Here is a 14180-nt window from a genome sequence, read left to right as displayed (position 1 = left end):
TAATCATGGAACCGGCTTTACTGACGAGATGCGCATGCGTCACAAACTTTGAGTATGCGCACGACGGGGGTCACGCACGCTGGGGGGAGGGGGGTGTGGTACAACCGTTTGATTGACGGACTTACTGTCCAATGATTCTGGTGGTCTTGGAAATGATTGGCTGGATTTTTTCGAGTCCTGCCCGTTCCACAGATGATTAAATTGCTTAATTTTCGTTTCAGTGCTTCTAACTCAGTAAGTGGGTTAGGAATAGGATTTCAAGTTATTTTGAAAAAATTTACAAAAAAGAGAATCACATACCCCACCTTTAAGTGTTTGCTTCTTTAGATGAACCGCTTGTTGTATTTCTCAATTGTAAGTCGCTTTGTTTGGATAAAACCGTCTGCTAAATGATTAAATGTAATAACCCCAGTTTGAAATCAGACGCCTGTTAGTCAACCATATCGGGTCAGTAATGCAGAAAAAGGCTTATCGATTATGTAACATTTTTATGATGTCTTTGTTGACTTGGTACCAAAGTACCAATACTTTTGCCCTCACTATCCAAAAATACTTGTTCCTAAATGGTAACAAGACGGTCTTCTTTTCCCCTGCAGGCTTCTCCCACTCGGCGTTCACCTTTGGTATAGAGAGCCACATCAGCCAGTCCAACATCAACGGAGCTCTGGTGCCCCCTGCTGCCCTCATCTCCATCCTCCAGAAAGGCCTGCAGTACGTGGAGGCTGAAGTCAGCATCAATGAGGTCAGCACTGGTATCAGTACCACATTTCTCAGCTTCCCCGTTACACATACGAGAAGATGCTCGATCTGACATGATTGTGCTCTCAGGACGGCACGCTGTTCGATGGGCGGCCGATCGAGTCGCTGTCGTTGATTGATGCGGTGATGCCAGACGTGGTGCAGACGAGGCAGCAGGTTTATAAGGATAAGCTGGCTCAACAACAAGCTGCCGCCGCCTCCAGCGGCACGACGGCCTCCGCCGCCAAGAACGGAGAGAACACGGCTAATGGAGAGGAGAACGGATCCCACACGCTGTCTAGTAAGCTCACAGCCTGCATAGTACTGTCAAAACAGAACTGTCATAAAGAAATACCATTAAGACGGTAAAACAGCTCGATCTGTGACCGAGGTCACAAAAAATAAATTGGCTAACACTTTATTTCGATAGACATTCTGCTAACTAAAAGTAACATTGGTAACTAGGTGTCACCTACCAGTCATTTGTATGACTGTCTGCTTAATATCTGCTAACACTTTATTTTGATGATTCCCAACAGACATTCTACTGACTATAAGTAACTTTACAAATGCATTGTCAACTTATTCTAACCCTACCAGTCTACTAATACTCTAATGAGAGTTAGTTGACATGTAGTTGCAAAGTTACTTAGGGTGTCCGCAGGGTTGTAAAAAGTGTTAAAAGGTAGTAAATGAAATTAGCCAAAATTAAGGGCATTAAAAAGTAATAAACGTCATCTGACAAGGTATTACATTTTCGAACCCCCATCCAACTAGGCCTATGAGTTTCAATTTGTGTTAAGTGCAGGACTTTGTTCTAAAATTCCTAAAATTCGCGTGGATTTATTTATATGTTGCGAGTAGGACCTGAGCGATATCATGTGACGTGGTGTTTGCTGAAACAAACTGGGTACCCGGCTGGCTTGCTGCCCAACCTGTTCGCGAGTTCGCTTCTATTTCAGTCATCAGTCGGCCGCCAAAGCCATATTTGATCGGTGAGTAGCCTAATGTAGACGACTGACTGCTGCGCTTGTGACAGGGTGCATGTTAACTGAAAGAAGGAACAGAGAGAGAGCGCCCCGGCTGCGCGCGCGCACTCAATTCACTCTTGCTCTCTCTCCCTCGCTCATGTTAATCAAAATCAATTAGCACAATGGTAAAAGGTCCGAAGACCGAAGTTTCACGTGGCGCAATTGGAAATTTATTTCCATCTGTGTGTGAATTGTGCTAAAAAACGTTGCCTTATCTTCTCTGAAAGGCGTTCCCCACATTCAGGTGACATAACCACACTTTCAATAAACAAAAAAAATCTATCCTAAAAAAACCTATTTGGTGACACAAATTTTATGCGATGTCCTAACTGATGGGATAACCACACAATGCGTACACGTCCGCTAATGACGCGTCACTTTAATGAATGGTTAAAACGACTGATCTGTCCTCACGGGACTTCTGAATCAGTAACACAATATGGTTCCATTTATTAAAATTTAGTTAACATGAACTATTAATAAACTGCATGTCTACAGCATTAATAATAATTTAGTTTAGACTGGAGTGAGGTGAAACCAGAAAAAAGAGTGCAAAGCAAGTTGTTATCTAGCAGCAATTTTTTAAATTTAATTAAAAAATAGTAATAATTTTATCTGGCAGCTAATTCTATTCAATTTTACTGTATATGGTAGAAAATTAGACTTAGTTCAAATTAACTTTTCAATGCTTAGTTTTTATTCTACTTTTTGATATTGATATGATTATATACCAAAACAATTATCAGGTCCAGCAAAGAAGGATTTTATGTTACAAAGCTATGAAATCAAGTGGTAAAATCAAAGCTTTAAAAAAAAAAAAAAAGAGGGCAAGAGAGGATAACAGTGTCTGTCGGCCACCACCGAAGACCAATTTTGACTAAGGAAAAACCCTGGACATTATGGGGAAATGCTTGGAAAGTTTTCCAAGATATTTCATTACTTTACTTTTCTCTTTACGCCAGTACAGTTGCACCTTGAAGTCGTGCTGGTATAAAAAAATATTGTGAAGGTATTATAAAAGGTATTAAATTCATTTTAAGAATTTCTGTATATACCCTGTTATAGTTAGTAGGGTGTCTAAAGTGGACTAACACAATAAAGTAAATTTTAGGGTTTGGAATTAATCCTGGATTTTCACGTTTTGAGGTTTCACACTGCACGTTTGTAAACCCCAGGTTAATGTTCTTTGCATATTTGCTGTGTCAATATCATTGATTGGAGGAACACAGCATGTGACCTAATTAAATGAACATCTTGTCATGTTTATATTCCTGACTGCACCATCAGTTTATCAGTTTCTGACCTCAACCAGTGTTATTTTAGTATTATTTAGTCTTTTATTTTTTTCATATTTCGATTTTAGCTTTTATTTTTATATTTTCAGTTATAATTTAAGTATTGGCTATTTTGATATGTGCTTTTGTCTTTGTTCACTATATCACTATATCTTCTATTTATTTTATTTCAGTTAGTTGCCAAGAAAACATTCGTAAATAAGAATAGGTTTTTAATCTAACATTTATATTGTGCTTTATTTCAGTTTTTTTTAATTAAAGAGAACTATTTTGGTAGATTTAGTTAACAGTAACTACACTGACCTGAATAAAACAGTCTCTTCACTCCAGTTATCACATTTAGATTTTTCCCTTGAACGCTGAAATGAAATACTGGGGGTGAAAGAGTCTTAGACTATACAAACCATGTGAATATTTCACGAGGTAAGCACCTTGTTTGTTGCGAACTGGCTGTTACAATCTAACCTGGCTGAATACATTTGGCAACACAAGGTTTTTAAGAAGACTATAACGTTCTTCCAACCCTGTGTGACTTCCTTTCTTCTGTGGAACACAAAAAGCTGCACCATGGCTGCTCGTTTACATAAATGAATGATGGTATTGGTTGTGTTTAGGATGAATGTCACATAGCGCTGAAAGTGTCTCTGCCTCTTCCTTTGACAGACCACCACTCAGACATGATGGAGGTGGACCAGGCAGTGGAGATCCCGGCCAGTAAAGCCATGGTGCTGCGGGGCCACGAGTCTGAGGTCTTCATCTGTGCTTGGAACCCTGTCAGCGACCTGCTGGCCTCTGGGTCAGTATCTAGCTAAAGCCAGACTTCACTGCTTAACCATTTCATGCATACATGGTTAAGCAGTGAAATGGTACCAATTATTATTCCATAACCGGGTCTTTAGCAACCTGGATCTATATCTAATATATATCTCTGGATCTATATCTAATATATATCTCTATAACTATATCGGTAACACTTTACAACAAGGTTCACTACCTTAGTTAACATGAACTAAGAATGAACAATACTTCTACAGCATTTATTCATCATAGTAAATATTAATTTCAACATTTACTAATACATTATTAAAATCAAAGGTTGTATTTGTTAACATTAGTTAATGCACTGTGAACTAACATGTACAAACAATGAACGGCTGGATTTTTATTAACTAACATTAACAAAGATTTATAAATAATGTAACAAATGTATTGCTTATTGGTAGTTCATGTTAGCTAATACATTAACTAATGTTAACTAATGAACCTTGTTGTCAAGTGTTACCACTATATCTAACACAGGTGGCTCTCTATCTGCCGCAATATTACAAATCTCTCTTGATGCTTTATTAGCAATTGCAAAAGAATAAAATAAAGGATATTTCATTAAGTTTTGGAACTTGGTCTGAGCTCATTTCCCCAGTACATTCAGCATCGGGCTCATGTCCGTCATCTCAACCATATTCTCAAAACTATCATTTTCTGTCTTCAAAATCAATATTTTGATAGATTATTACGCCATCTTTGTCAGACATTGCCATCTTGGGGAATAAAGGTGAATTGCACTTACTGTGAGACTCAATTGATGAGCAGAAAAATATATACTTAAACTATTACATACCTTAATGGATTTGAGAAATACCAAGAAGGTTCATGTCTAACTTTAAAAAATGAATGAGGGGGAGGGTAGTGAATGACGTCCCGGGTCAGTAAAGACCCGAGGTATGCGTTTAAGGGTTAAACCTGTGAATTTTGAAACAATTTATTGCTTTGCATGTCTCTGCGTAATACTTTTCAAATGGGTTCATTCTCTCTGCGTTTGGTTGTTGCCATCAGCTCGGGAGACTCGACTGCACGGATCTGGAACCTGAGTGAGAGCAGCGCGGGAGGATCCACTCAGCTGGTGCTGCGCCACTGCATTCGGGAGGGGGGGCAGGACGTACCCAGTAACAAAGACGTCACCTCACTGGACTGGAATGTGAGTGCTGGGACTAGCGCTTATGAATCATAGTAACCCTGCTTGCATGAGCCTCTCACCACACACACTACACAGACAAAACAATTTATTCAAATTCATATTTTTCTCTCTCTCTCTTTGATGTTGGGCAGAGTGAAGGTACACTCCTAGCGACAGGATCCTATGATGGCTTTGCAAGGATATGGACTAAAGATGGTGAGCTTCATTAACTCTATCGCTAACATCAATTAAACTTCAAAATCCTGTTCATCTAATCAGTGTTCCATAACTGGTAGGTAATCTTGCCAGTACACTGGGGCAGCACAAAGGTCCCATATTTGCTTTAAAGTGGAACAAGAAAGGAAATTTCATTCTCAGCGCTGGTGTTGATAAGGTACAGTATAATTGTATGCTTGTAATCATATTCTGTCTTGATAAGCTGATGTGATGAAGTTGAGATGCTAATGGGAATGTGCAACTTTCAGACCACCATTATTTGGGACGCACACACAGGAGAGGCCAAACAGCAATTTCCATTCCATTCTGGTGAGTAAAGAAAAGGACCACAAGCAGGACATTCATTTTCCCTCGACGGACCTCGACGTTCTTGCTAATACAGGGGGAAAACACTGCGCCAATCAATGCACATTAATAAAACTATACATGACAGGATTTTGCAGCCATATCAGTTGTAATGTGACCTGAAGGACCTTCAGAGAGAGAGTTTTGGGGCGAAGAGCAGTTTGGGTTTTCTTAGGGTGTATTCACACTTGTAGTTCGGTTCATTTGGCACAAAACAACATTTAGTCCTGGTCCGCTTAGCATTCAGATCGGCATTATTAACACCAAACCTAAAGGCATAGGGATACATTCACAACCTGATTGCTCAGCTTTTATAATGTATTGCCCATTTCGTGACAGAACATCCAAAACAATGCTGTGTGTTGGGATAAATGCGCTCGTTGTGTGTGTGTATGTGTGTGTGTGTGTGTGTGCACATATGATGGTATTTTGACCAGCTGAGAGCCCGTGAAGAGCTTATAAAATGAGTAAAGGAGTCAAAACAGCGGCAGGAATCCCTGTCACACACACAAAGGAATATCTGCTGTGAGGAGACCCGGTTCTGATGCCTGTAGTGAACTGTGATGGCCAACATCACAACTATGATGAGAAAAAAAACGTTTGCTTGAGCCTTCTGTACTTTTTAGGGTCTCATCTTCCTGTTTTTGGTTCGTTTACATGTCTTTGGTCCGTGTTGTGTTATACACTCACTTAAAGGATTATTAGGAACACCTGTTCAATTTCTCATTAATGCAATTATCTAATCAACCAATCACATGGCAGTTGCTTCAATGCATTTAGGGGTGTGGTCCTGGTCAAGACAATCTCCTGAACTCCAAACTGAATGTCAGAATGGGAAAGAAAGGTGATTTAAGCAATTTTGAGCGTGGCATGGTTGTTGGTGCCAGACGGGCCGGTCTGAGTATTTCACAATCTGCTCAGTTACTGGGATTTTCACGCACAACCATTTCTAGGGTTTACAAAGAATGGTGTGAAAAGGGAAAACATCCAGTATGCGGCAGTCCTGTGGGCGAAAATGCCTTGTTGATGCTAGAGGTCAGAGGAGAATGGGCCGACTGATTCAAGCTGTTAGAAGAGCAACTTTGACTGAAATAACCATAAGGTATGCAGAAAAGCATTTGTGAAGCCACAACACGCACAACCTTGAGGCGGATGGGCTACAACAGCAGAAGACCCCACCGGGTACCACTCATCTCCACTACAAATAGGAAAAAAAGGCTACAATTTGTAAGCGCTCACCAAAATTGGACAGTTGAAGACTGGAAAAATGTTGCCTGGTCTGATGAGTCTCGATTTCTGTTGAGACATTCAGATGGTAGAGTCAGAATTTGGCGTAAACAGAATGAGAACATGGATCCATCATGCCTTGTTACCACTGTGCAGGCTGGTGGTGGTGGTGTAATGGGGGATTTTTCTCTTGGCACACTTTAGGCCCCTTAGTGCCAATTGGGCATCGTTTAAATGCCACGGCCTACCTGAGCATTGTTTCTGACCATGTCCATCCCTTTATGGCCATCATGTACCCATCCTCTGATGGCTACTTCCAGCAGGATAATGCACCATGTCACAAAGCTCGAATCATTTCAAATTGGTTTCTTGAACATGACAATGAGTTCACTGTACTAAAATGGCCCCCACAGTCACCAGATCTCAACCCAATAGAGCATCTTTGGGATGTGGTGGAACGGGAGCTTCGTGCCCTGGATGTGCATCCCACAAATCTCCATCAACTGCAAGATGCTATCCTATCAATATGGGCCAACATTTCTAAAGAATGCTTTCAGCACCTTGTTGAATCAATGCCACGTAGAATTAAGGCAGTTCTGAAGGCGAAAGGGGGTCAAACACAGTATTAGTATGGTGTTCCTAATAATCCTTTAGGCGAGTGTATTTGTGTACATATTTCATTCGAAGCGGACCGGGGGTTCGTTTTAATCGAAACAAACATGCCAAGTGTGAACAGTGAGAACACCCTTAAACCCCCACCTGGGATGGTCGTGTCATCCAAATGTGTCAGTTGTATGTAAGCTAATTTCAAAAGAATCATTGAGAATGATGTGGTTTGCATTTGTCACCTGCAGCTCCGGCGCTGGACGTAGACTGGCAGAGCAACAACACGTTTGCCTCCTGCAGCACGGACATGTGCATTCACGTGTGTAAACTGGGCCAGGACAGACCAGTCAAAACATTCAAGGGCCACACAGTAAGCCACTTACATCAGATATTCTACTATTTCCAATAAAGTGTATATCAATTATTCTACTTTTTGCATTGACTGTTTGGTGTCCTGGAATACTAAGTTACATCTTAACTTTGTAAAGCCTGACATATGAAACAAGTCAGGAAAACTGAATGGTTTGAAATCAAATGATTGAACTTTTAGCAAAAATGCATGTTTATGTATCATATTTAAAACATTTCTGTTGATTTTCCTTTGTTCTGGACACCAAATGGTTTAATTTAGGAAAAGAGTTTCAATCCTAATTTGAAATTTATATAAATAAATATTAAAATGTATACATTTATTATTCACGTTTGGTTTCTTTTAATATAATGTATGCAAATATGTCAATGACATTTTGAATGAATATAATGATGACGGCAAAAACAAAGCAGGCGTCATGTATAAAAATACATATTATCTGTTCCCTTTAAATCTATCTACGTAAAATGATATTTGATTTTATTTGAAAGTTAGAATTATTCGAAGAACAATTTTATTACGGTTGAAATAATACATCATGAAATGCCTTACAATGATGATTAAAATAAATGTACCTCAAATTTATGCTGATTTGATGCTCAAGAAACATGTATGATTATTAACAATGTTGAAAACCGTTGTGCTGCTTAATATTTTTTGGGAACCATAAAGCATTTTGATACACATTTGCAACAGTTTCTCCTGTGTATGAAATATGAAGTAAACCTAAAATCCCATAGGTTTTTTTTTAATAACATTTTTGAGAATTTAATATTGAAATGCATTTAGATTTCTGCATCTGGCAGACACTTTTATCCAAAGCGACTTGCACTGCATTCAAGCTACGCATTTGAAAAAGTATTTGAAAAAAAAAACGCAAAACTTCCACGTAGAAAAAAGCGTTCCTAGCAAGCGTGTAGCGCTGCTGACTTCAGCAACCCGGATGAGCCCGTTTCAGCGGTTGTTATCAGGGAGTAACGTGGCGCAATTGACCAATCAGAATCAAGTATTCCACAGAGCCGTGTAATAATAACCATGCTTAACTGATTGCATCACTGATTATTTGAACTCCTTATCCTCAGAATGAAGTCAATGCAATCAAATGGGATCCGACAGGGAATCTCTTGGCCTCCTGCTCTGATGACATGACGTTAAAAGTGAGCTACAAACAACCTGCCATGATCTCTATTTTGATGATTTGGCCGTTTTCCACTGTTTATGCTTTGTCAATTGGGAGTGTGTATTATAATAATGTTGTGTATTGAACATTAGCTCTGGAGCATGAAACAGGACACTTGTGTTCATGACCTTCAAGCCCACAGTAAGGAGATCTACACCATCAAATGGAGCCCGACTGGCCCTGAAACCAACAACCCCAATGCCAACCTCATGCTGGCCAGGTGCATAAAACCAGTCCTTTTTTAAAAATCATTTTGATTGATTGGCTAAATTTAAAATCTGTCTGCATTTTCAGATGTGTATGTATTTATACGCATTAAGCATTTTCTAATTTTCTGCCCACAGCGCGTCGTTTGATTCAACGGTGCGTCTGTGGGACGCAGAGCGCGGCGCCTGCATCCACACGCTGACCAAACACCAGGAGCCCGTCTACAGTGTGGCATTCAGCCCAGACGGGCGGCACCTGGCCAGCGGCTCCTTCGACAAGTGTGTCCATATCTGGAACACGCAGGTACTATAGGCTGTTTATCCAACGCTTACTCGTTGCTAAAGATCTTTTAGTATCTAGTAATAAAAAAAAACATTTATTTAGCTAATAAACATCTAAATAATTACAGCTCTGTAGAAATTAGTTATCATCTCTGTGTGAGAAGTTCAGTGTAAACGCATAGATTAAAAACAGGGCTCTCATAATTTTGATAACAGGCCAATTGAGATGGACAATGTTTGCGTATTTTACAACAATCAATGATTATATTTATGGGGAGTTGATGGATTCCCCTGTCCTTTATGTTCTCCATTTGAAAACATTAAACTTTGTAAATTCATTTTGCCTGTTGTTAATATGTTGTTGTTATAAGTAAACTACTACACTACAATAGTAATATTTTTTTATTCAGGCGGTTTAGAAGGATTTTCTTTAGTTTTTTTTTTGTTATTGGTCAGAATTTGTTTTACATGCTATATTAATTACATGTCTGTTTACCCTATCAAAGATTTTATTTAAAAAAGACACTTTAGTTACAGTACACTAAATATATTATATATATATAGCCTATATATATAACAGAAAACAGAAGAAATAAAACACTAAATAAATATTGTTTCTATATATGGGTTATCGGGGACATAAACTTGTAGAGAGAGAGCTCAGTGAACAAGACAGACATTAGCAGAACGATTATAGAAAGAGATGGCAGAGAAAACACAAAAGAGGAAAAGACCAGGGGAACATATCTTTAAAAAGAAGGGTTACGATCAAGCAAGACTTCGCTCCCACGTTAATATCAGAGAAGCTTTCCAGCGCTGGAGACACCTAAGGAGCGGGAAGGCCTGAAAACGGACGCTGAGGTGGCTTTATTTCTTCTCGATTGGCGAATTACATTGGTTTTGTGTTCCACAGAACTAAGATATGCTGTCTTTTGCTTGAATACACTCATGTGCATTATTATTATTAGCATCTGCTTCCAAAGTGCGTCTGAAAAGTGAGATAACATGCTCCTAATATATGTTTTTTCTTTGGGTTCATCTTTAAGTGATCGCTATAACCCCTTAATCTTGTCACATTTGTAATATATTAGTTACTTGGACTATCCTGTCATGTAGGGAGCTGTTCATGAAAATGGTGTTTGTTATTTGGGATGTTAGGGATGACTTTGCCATCAAAGGAGGAGTAGAGGAGCTAAATGACTATTAGACATTCGGCCAGAATTATCATAGTAACACACATTGCTTTCACTTATTGATGACATCATACCCTCGGGCGGCAGGTAAAGCAGATTCCGCCATAGTCGTTGCCTTGTTGCATAACGTGTACGTGAATGTGGGGTTGGAGGAACCAAGATTAGGGTGGGTGTGTTCCTTTTGGGTAGGGGTGCGTTTGTTTTAGGTAGGGTGTTTGTTTTGGTGATTTCAAATATCAATAGTGTTTACCTGAAATCACTTACTTCACCTTTATTTAAATGAAACATAATGTACAGAATGAAAGTGGATATTCATTTAGAGATTTAAAGATAACATTTAACAGTTCGCCATTACACCTTATGTCCTTAAGAAAATCTCTTTACTTTTATTTTATTTTTTTTATAATTCTGTTCTTAAAATATTAGCAAAATAGCAACTTCAGCTTAGCGGTTCACATCCTATGTAGACACTATTTGCTAATGTTTAGGCATAAGACTAGTCAATCAATTCAAACTTGAAAAATACTTAGTTTCAGATTTACATTAATCTTCCGTTGCTGATATTTTGATCGATGATTGCATGGCTGGTGTTCTTAACGCGAGTCTCGATTTCTCCCCTACAGAGCGGTGCTTTAGTCAACAGTTACAGAGGGACGGGCGGCATTTTTGAAGTATGCTGGAACTCCACTGGGGACAAAGTGGGCGCAAGTGCATCAGACGGATCGGTGAGTTTCTGTGGCAAGCCTTGTAGGAACCCTGTTTAAAGTAGCAGTAAACGGCCATAAATATGTTTGCTATCAGAAATGTTATGATAGGAAACAGTGTCAACGCCCACTCACTATGTGTTTTGAAAACATTAGCATAATAAAATCATTTATTTACAGTTTGTGATGCAGCTGCTGTCAGATACAATATGGTTGGCTGCTTCACTTTGTGAACTCTCCTTTACACTGTGCCTCAGATTGCTCCAAACAAACATATAATCCTTTGACACCATAGGCATTTCAGGGCCATTCACCACACCATAGGCCACATCACACGTCGATGATCACAATCAGGGTATGCAAATGTTAGCCGTTAAGTGGCCTATGTTGTGATGATGTAAAACTATGTGTGACCCGTGCTGGCAAAATGAGTAGCAATGAGGTAAAAAAAAAAAAAAAACTTCAAAATGATGTATGATTGGAATCAGACAAAAAAATGACACTCCCATTTGAAGTCGATAGTCAGCAAAGTCAAGTTTGAGAAAATCGAGTTCTGAAGGTTCCAGAACTAAATCTTCTAGCAATCATGCCTTGAAATCCCTGGTAAAACCACACAATTTGGCACACACCAAGTCAAAACCAAATATCTATAGGAAAAATATATATTCAACTTTTTTTTTTTTTTCATGATACCACAATTGTTTGATTAACATTGATGAAACAGACAGCCTATATTCAGACCCACTGTACCGCACGGATCTCTACACATCAGATAACAGATTCTCTAACAGCTAACTGAACATTCACTCAAGACATAACAGATAATGTTTGCGTAAAATACCCGCCAACACAGATATTTTGAAATAGGCTATTGTTATTCTGTGTATATCGGGATCGGGCGCTGTCTGAGGCGTCTGTGCGCACGCTTCGGATCTGTCAGTCAGCGCGAGCAAGATCGTTTTGTTTACATCAGCATGAGTTTGAAAATCACATTTCATTGGTTCAGACTAATGCCATTGAGAATTCGCCATGAATATTCACAAAGCTGGAATACTGCGCTTTAAAGGGATACTCCACTTTCTTTGGAAATAGGCTCATTTTACAACTCCCTCCGAGTTAAACTGTTGAGTTTTACCGTTTTTGAATCCATTCAGCCGATCTCCGGTTCTGCCGGTACCACTTTTAGCATAGCTTAGCATACATCATTGAAGTGGACAAGACCATTAGCATTTCTAAAAAAAAAATGACCAAAGAGTTTCGATATTTTTTCTATTTAAAACTTGACTCTTCTGTAGTTACATCGTGCACTAAGACCGACGGAAAATGTAAAGTTGCGATTTTCTAGGCTGATATGGCTAGGAACTATACTCTCATTCCTGCGTAATAATCAAGAAACTTTACTGCCGTACCATGAGAGCAGCAGGCGTAATGATATGACGCAGCGCCTGAAAATAGGCCACCTTCCGTCAACACAACGGAACTATTTTCAGGCGCTGCGCCATATCAGCCTAGAAAATCGCAACTTTACATTTTCCGTCGGTCTTAGTGCACGATGTAACTACAGAAGAGTCAAGTTTTAAATAGGAAAAATATCGAAACTCTTTGGTCATTTTTTTTTTAGAAATGCTAATGGTCTTGTCCACTTCAGTGATGTATGCTAAGCTATGCTAAAAGTGGTACCGCCAGAACCGGAGATCGGCTGAATGGATTCAAAAACGGTAAAACTCAACAGTTTAACTCTGGGGGAGTTGTAAAATCAGCCTATTTCCAAAAAAAGTGGAGTATCTCTTTTAAACAATGCCAAACTTGTGCTGAGAGGAAGCGCCAGTCGTCGAGAAGCGAGAAAACACTCCTCTCAGAAAACACACAAATAAAGATACTTTTAGACGTTTAATCGCTATTTGGAGCATTGGGCTAGACGAGGGCTTAATAAACTCTTTTTTTCTTTTTTAACCTTAAATTCGACCAAAATTTTAAATCTTCTCTTGTTTTGCCTGTAGCTTGTAATGAGCCTGTGCGCATTCCGACTACTTTTGCCAACACGGGTCACTTTTGTCAGTGTCTTATGTAGGGCTGGATGATTAATCGAAAAGTAATCGAAACCGAAATTCAGAGCCTATAACCGACGTAATTTTACCATGTCGGTTATTTCGTTTTTTTAATCCTATTAATATTTCCGCCCACTGTCTGTTAATGTACTTTCCCCTTAAAACATATTATCGCGTGTGTAGTCACGTGACTCCGCCCCATCCAGTCTGCGTCAATGAAGCAGCATTGATTACAGCTTTTGTTCACACAGCGCGTTGATCCCGGGAAATTGTCGGGAAATTGCCTTCTGTGTGAACGCAAACACGACCCGGGATTGATGCCGGGTTGGGGCTCTAGTAACATTGCCGTGTTCTGTCCCGGAACGCGCGCTGTGTGAACAAAAGCTGTAATCAGTGCCGCGTCGTAATGATGGCGCTGATGCCTGGATCGTTCGCCAGCGTGTTTATGATCGAATCAGGGAAAAAAATGCACAAGCGTGGTTTCTCGAGAGAGAAATCGCAGCTCATAAGCAAACTGTAGACGCTGCTGAGACATTACATGTGCATGGCTCAAAAAGAGAGAGAGACTGACAAACGCCCAGCAACAAGTGCCTCCACTCCACAAAGCAGGTTTCGATAACACAAGCATTTACAAATGCTACACAATATGAAAAGGATTCGTTTTTTAGTTTAATACAAGTTATATTTTACTTTTAAGATGGCAATATTTACAATAATTTATTTTGTTTACAAAAAGAACTATTTTTCAAAGTTCTACATTTTTA

The 14180-nt window shown here is 39.4% G+C and overlaps 1 protein-coding gene across 1 annotated transcript in view; it reads left to right on the top strand.

Moving 5' to 3' along the window:
• tbl1xr1b (TBL1X/Y related 1b) overlaps window positions 1–14180 on the top strand; it is a 28871-nt gene that overhangs the window by 12588 nt on the left and 2103 nt on the right. Inside the window, exons 4-15 of the mRNA XM_056264077.1 lie at window positions 597–742; window positions 829–1039; window positions 3728–3860; window positions 4898–5039; window positions 5171–5234; window positions 5315–5412; window positions 5504–5564; window positions 7682–7803; window positions 8886–8960; window positions 9076–9203; window positions 9328–9493; window positions 11288–11389. Of these exons, the coding sequence (XP_056120052.1) occupies window positions 597–742; window positions 829–1039; window positions 3728–3860; window positions 4898–5039; window positions 5171–5234; window positions 5315–5412; window positions 5504–5564; window positions 7682–7803; window positions 8886–8960; window positions 9076–9203; window positions 9328–9493; window positions 11288–11389 (1448 nt within the window). The remainder of the gene's footprint in view (window positions 1–596; window positions 743–828; window positions 1040–3727; window positions 3861–4897; window positions 5040–5170; window positions 5235–5314; window positions 5413–5503; window positions 5565–7681; window positions 7804–8885; window positions 8961–9075; window positions 9204–9327; window positions 9494–11287; window positions 11390–14180) is intronic.

Source organism: Rhinichthys klamathensis, unplaced genomic scaffold (genome assembly GCF_029890125.1).
Source record: "Rhinichthys klamathensis goyatoka isolate OS25496 unplaced genomic scaffold, OSU_Roscu_1.1 h1tg000011l_1, whole genome shotgun sequence".
Lineage (NCBI taxonomy): Eukaryota > Metazoa > Chordata > Actinopteri > Cypriniformes > Leuciscidae > Rhinichthys > Rhinichthys klamathensis.
This window is presented reverse-complemented; position numbering and strand designations above follow the sequence as displayed.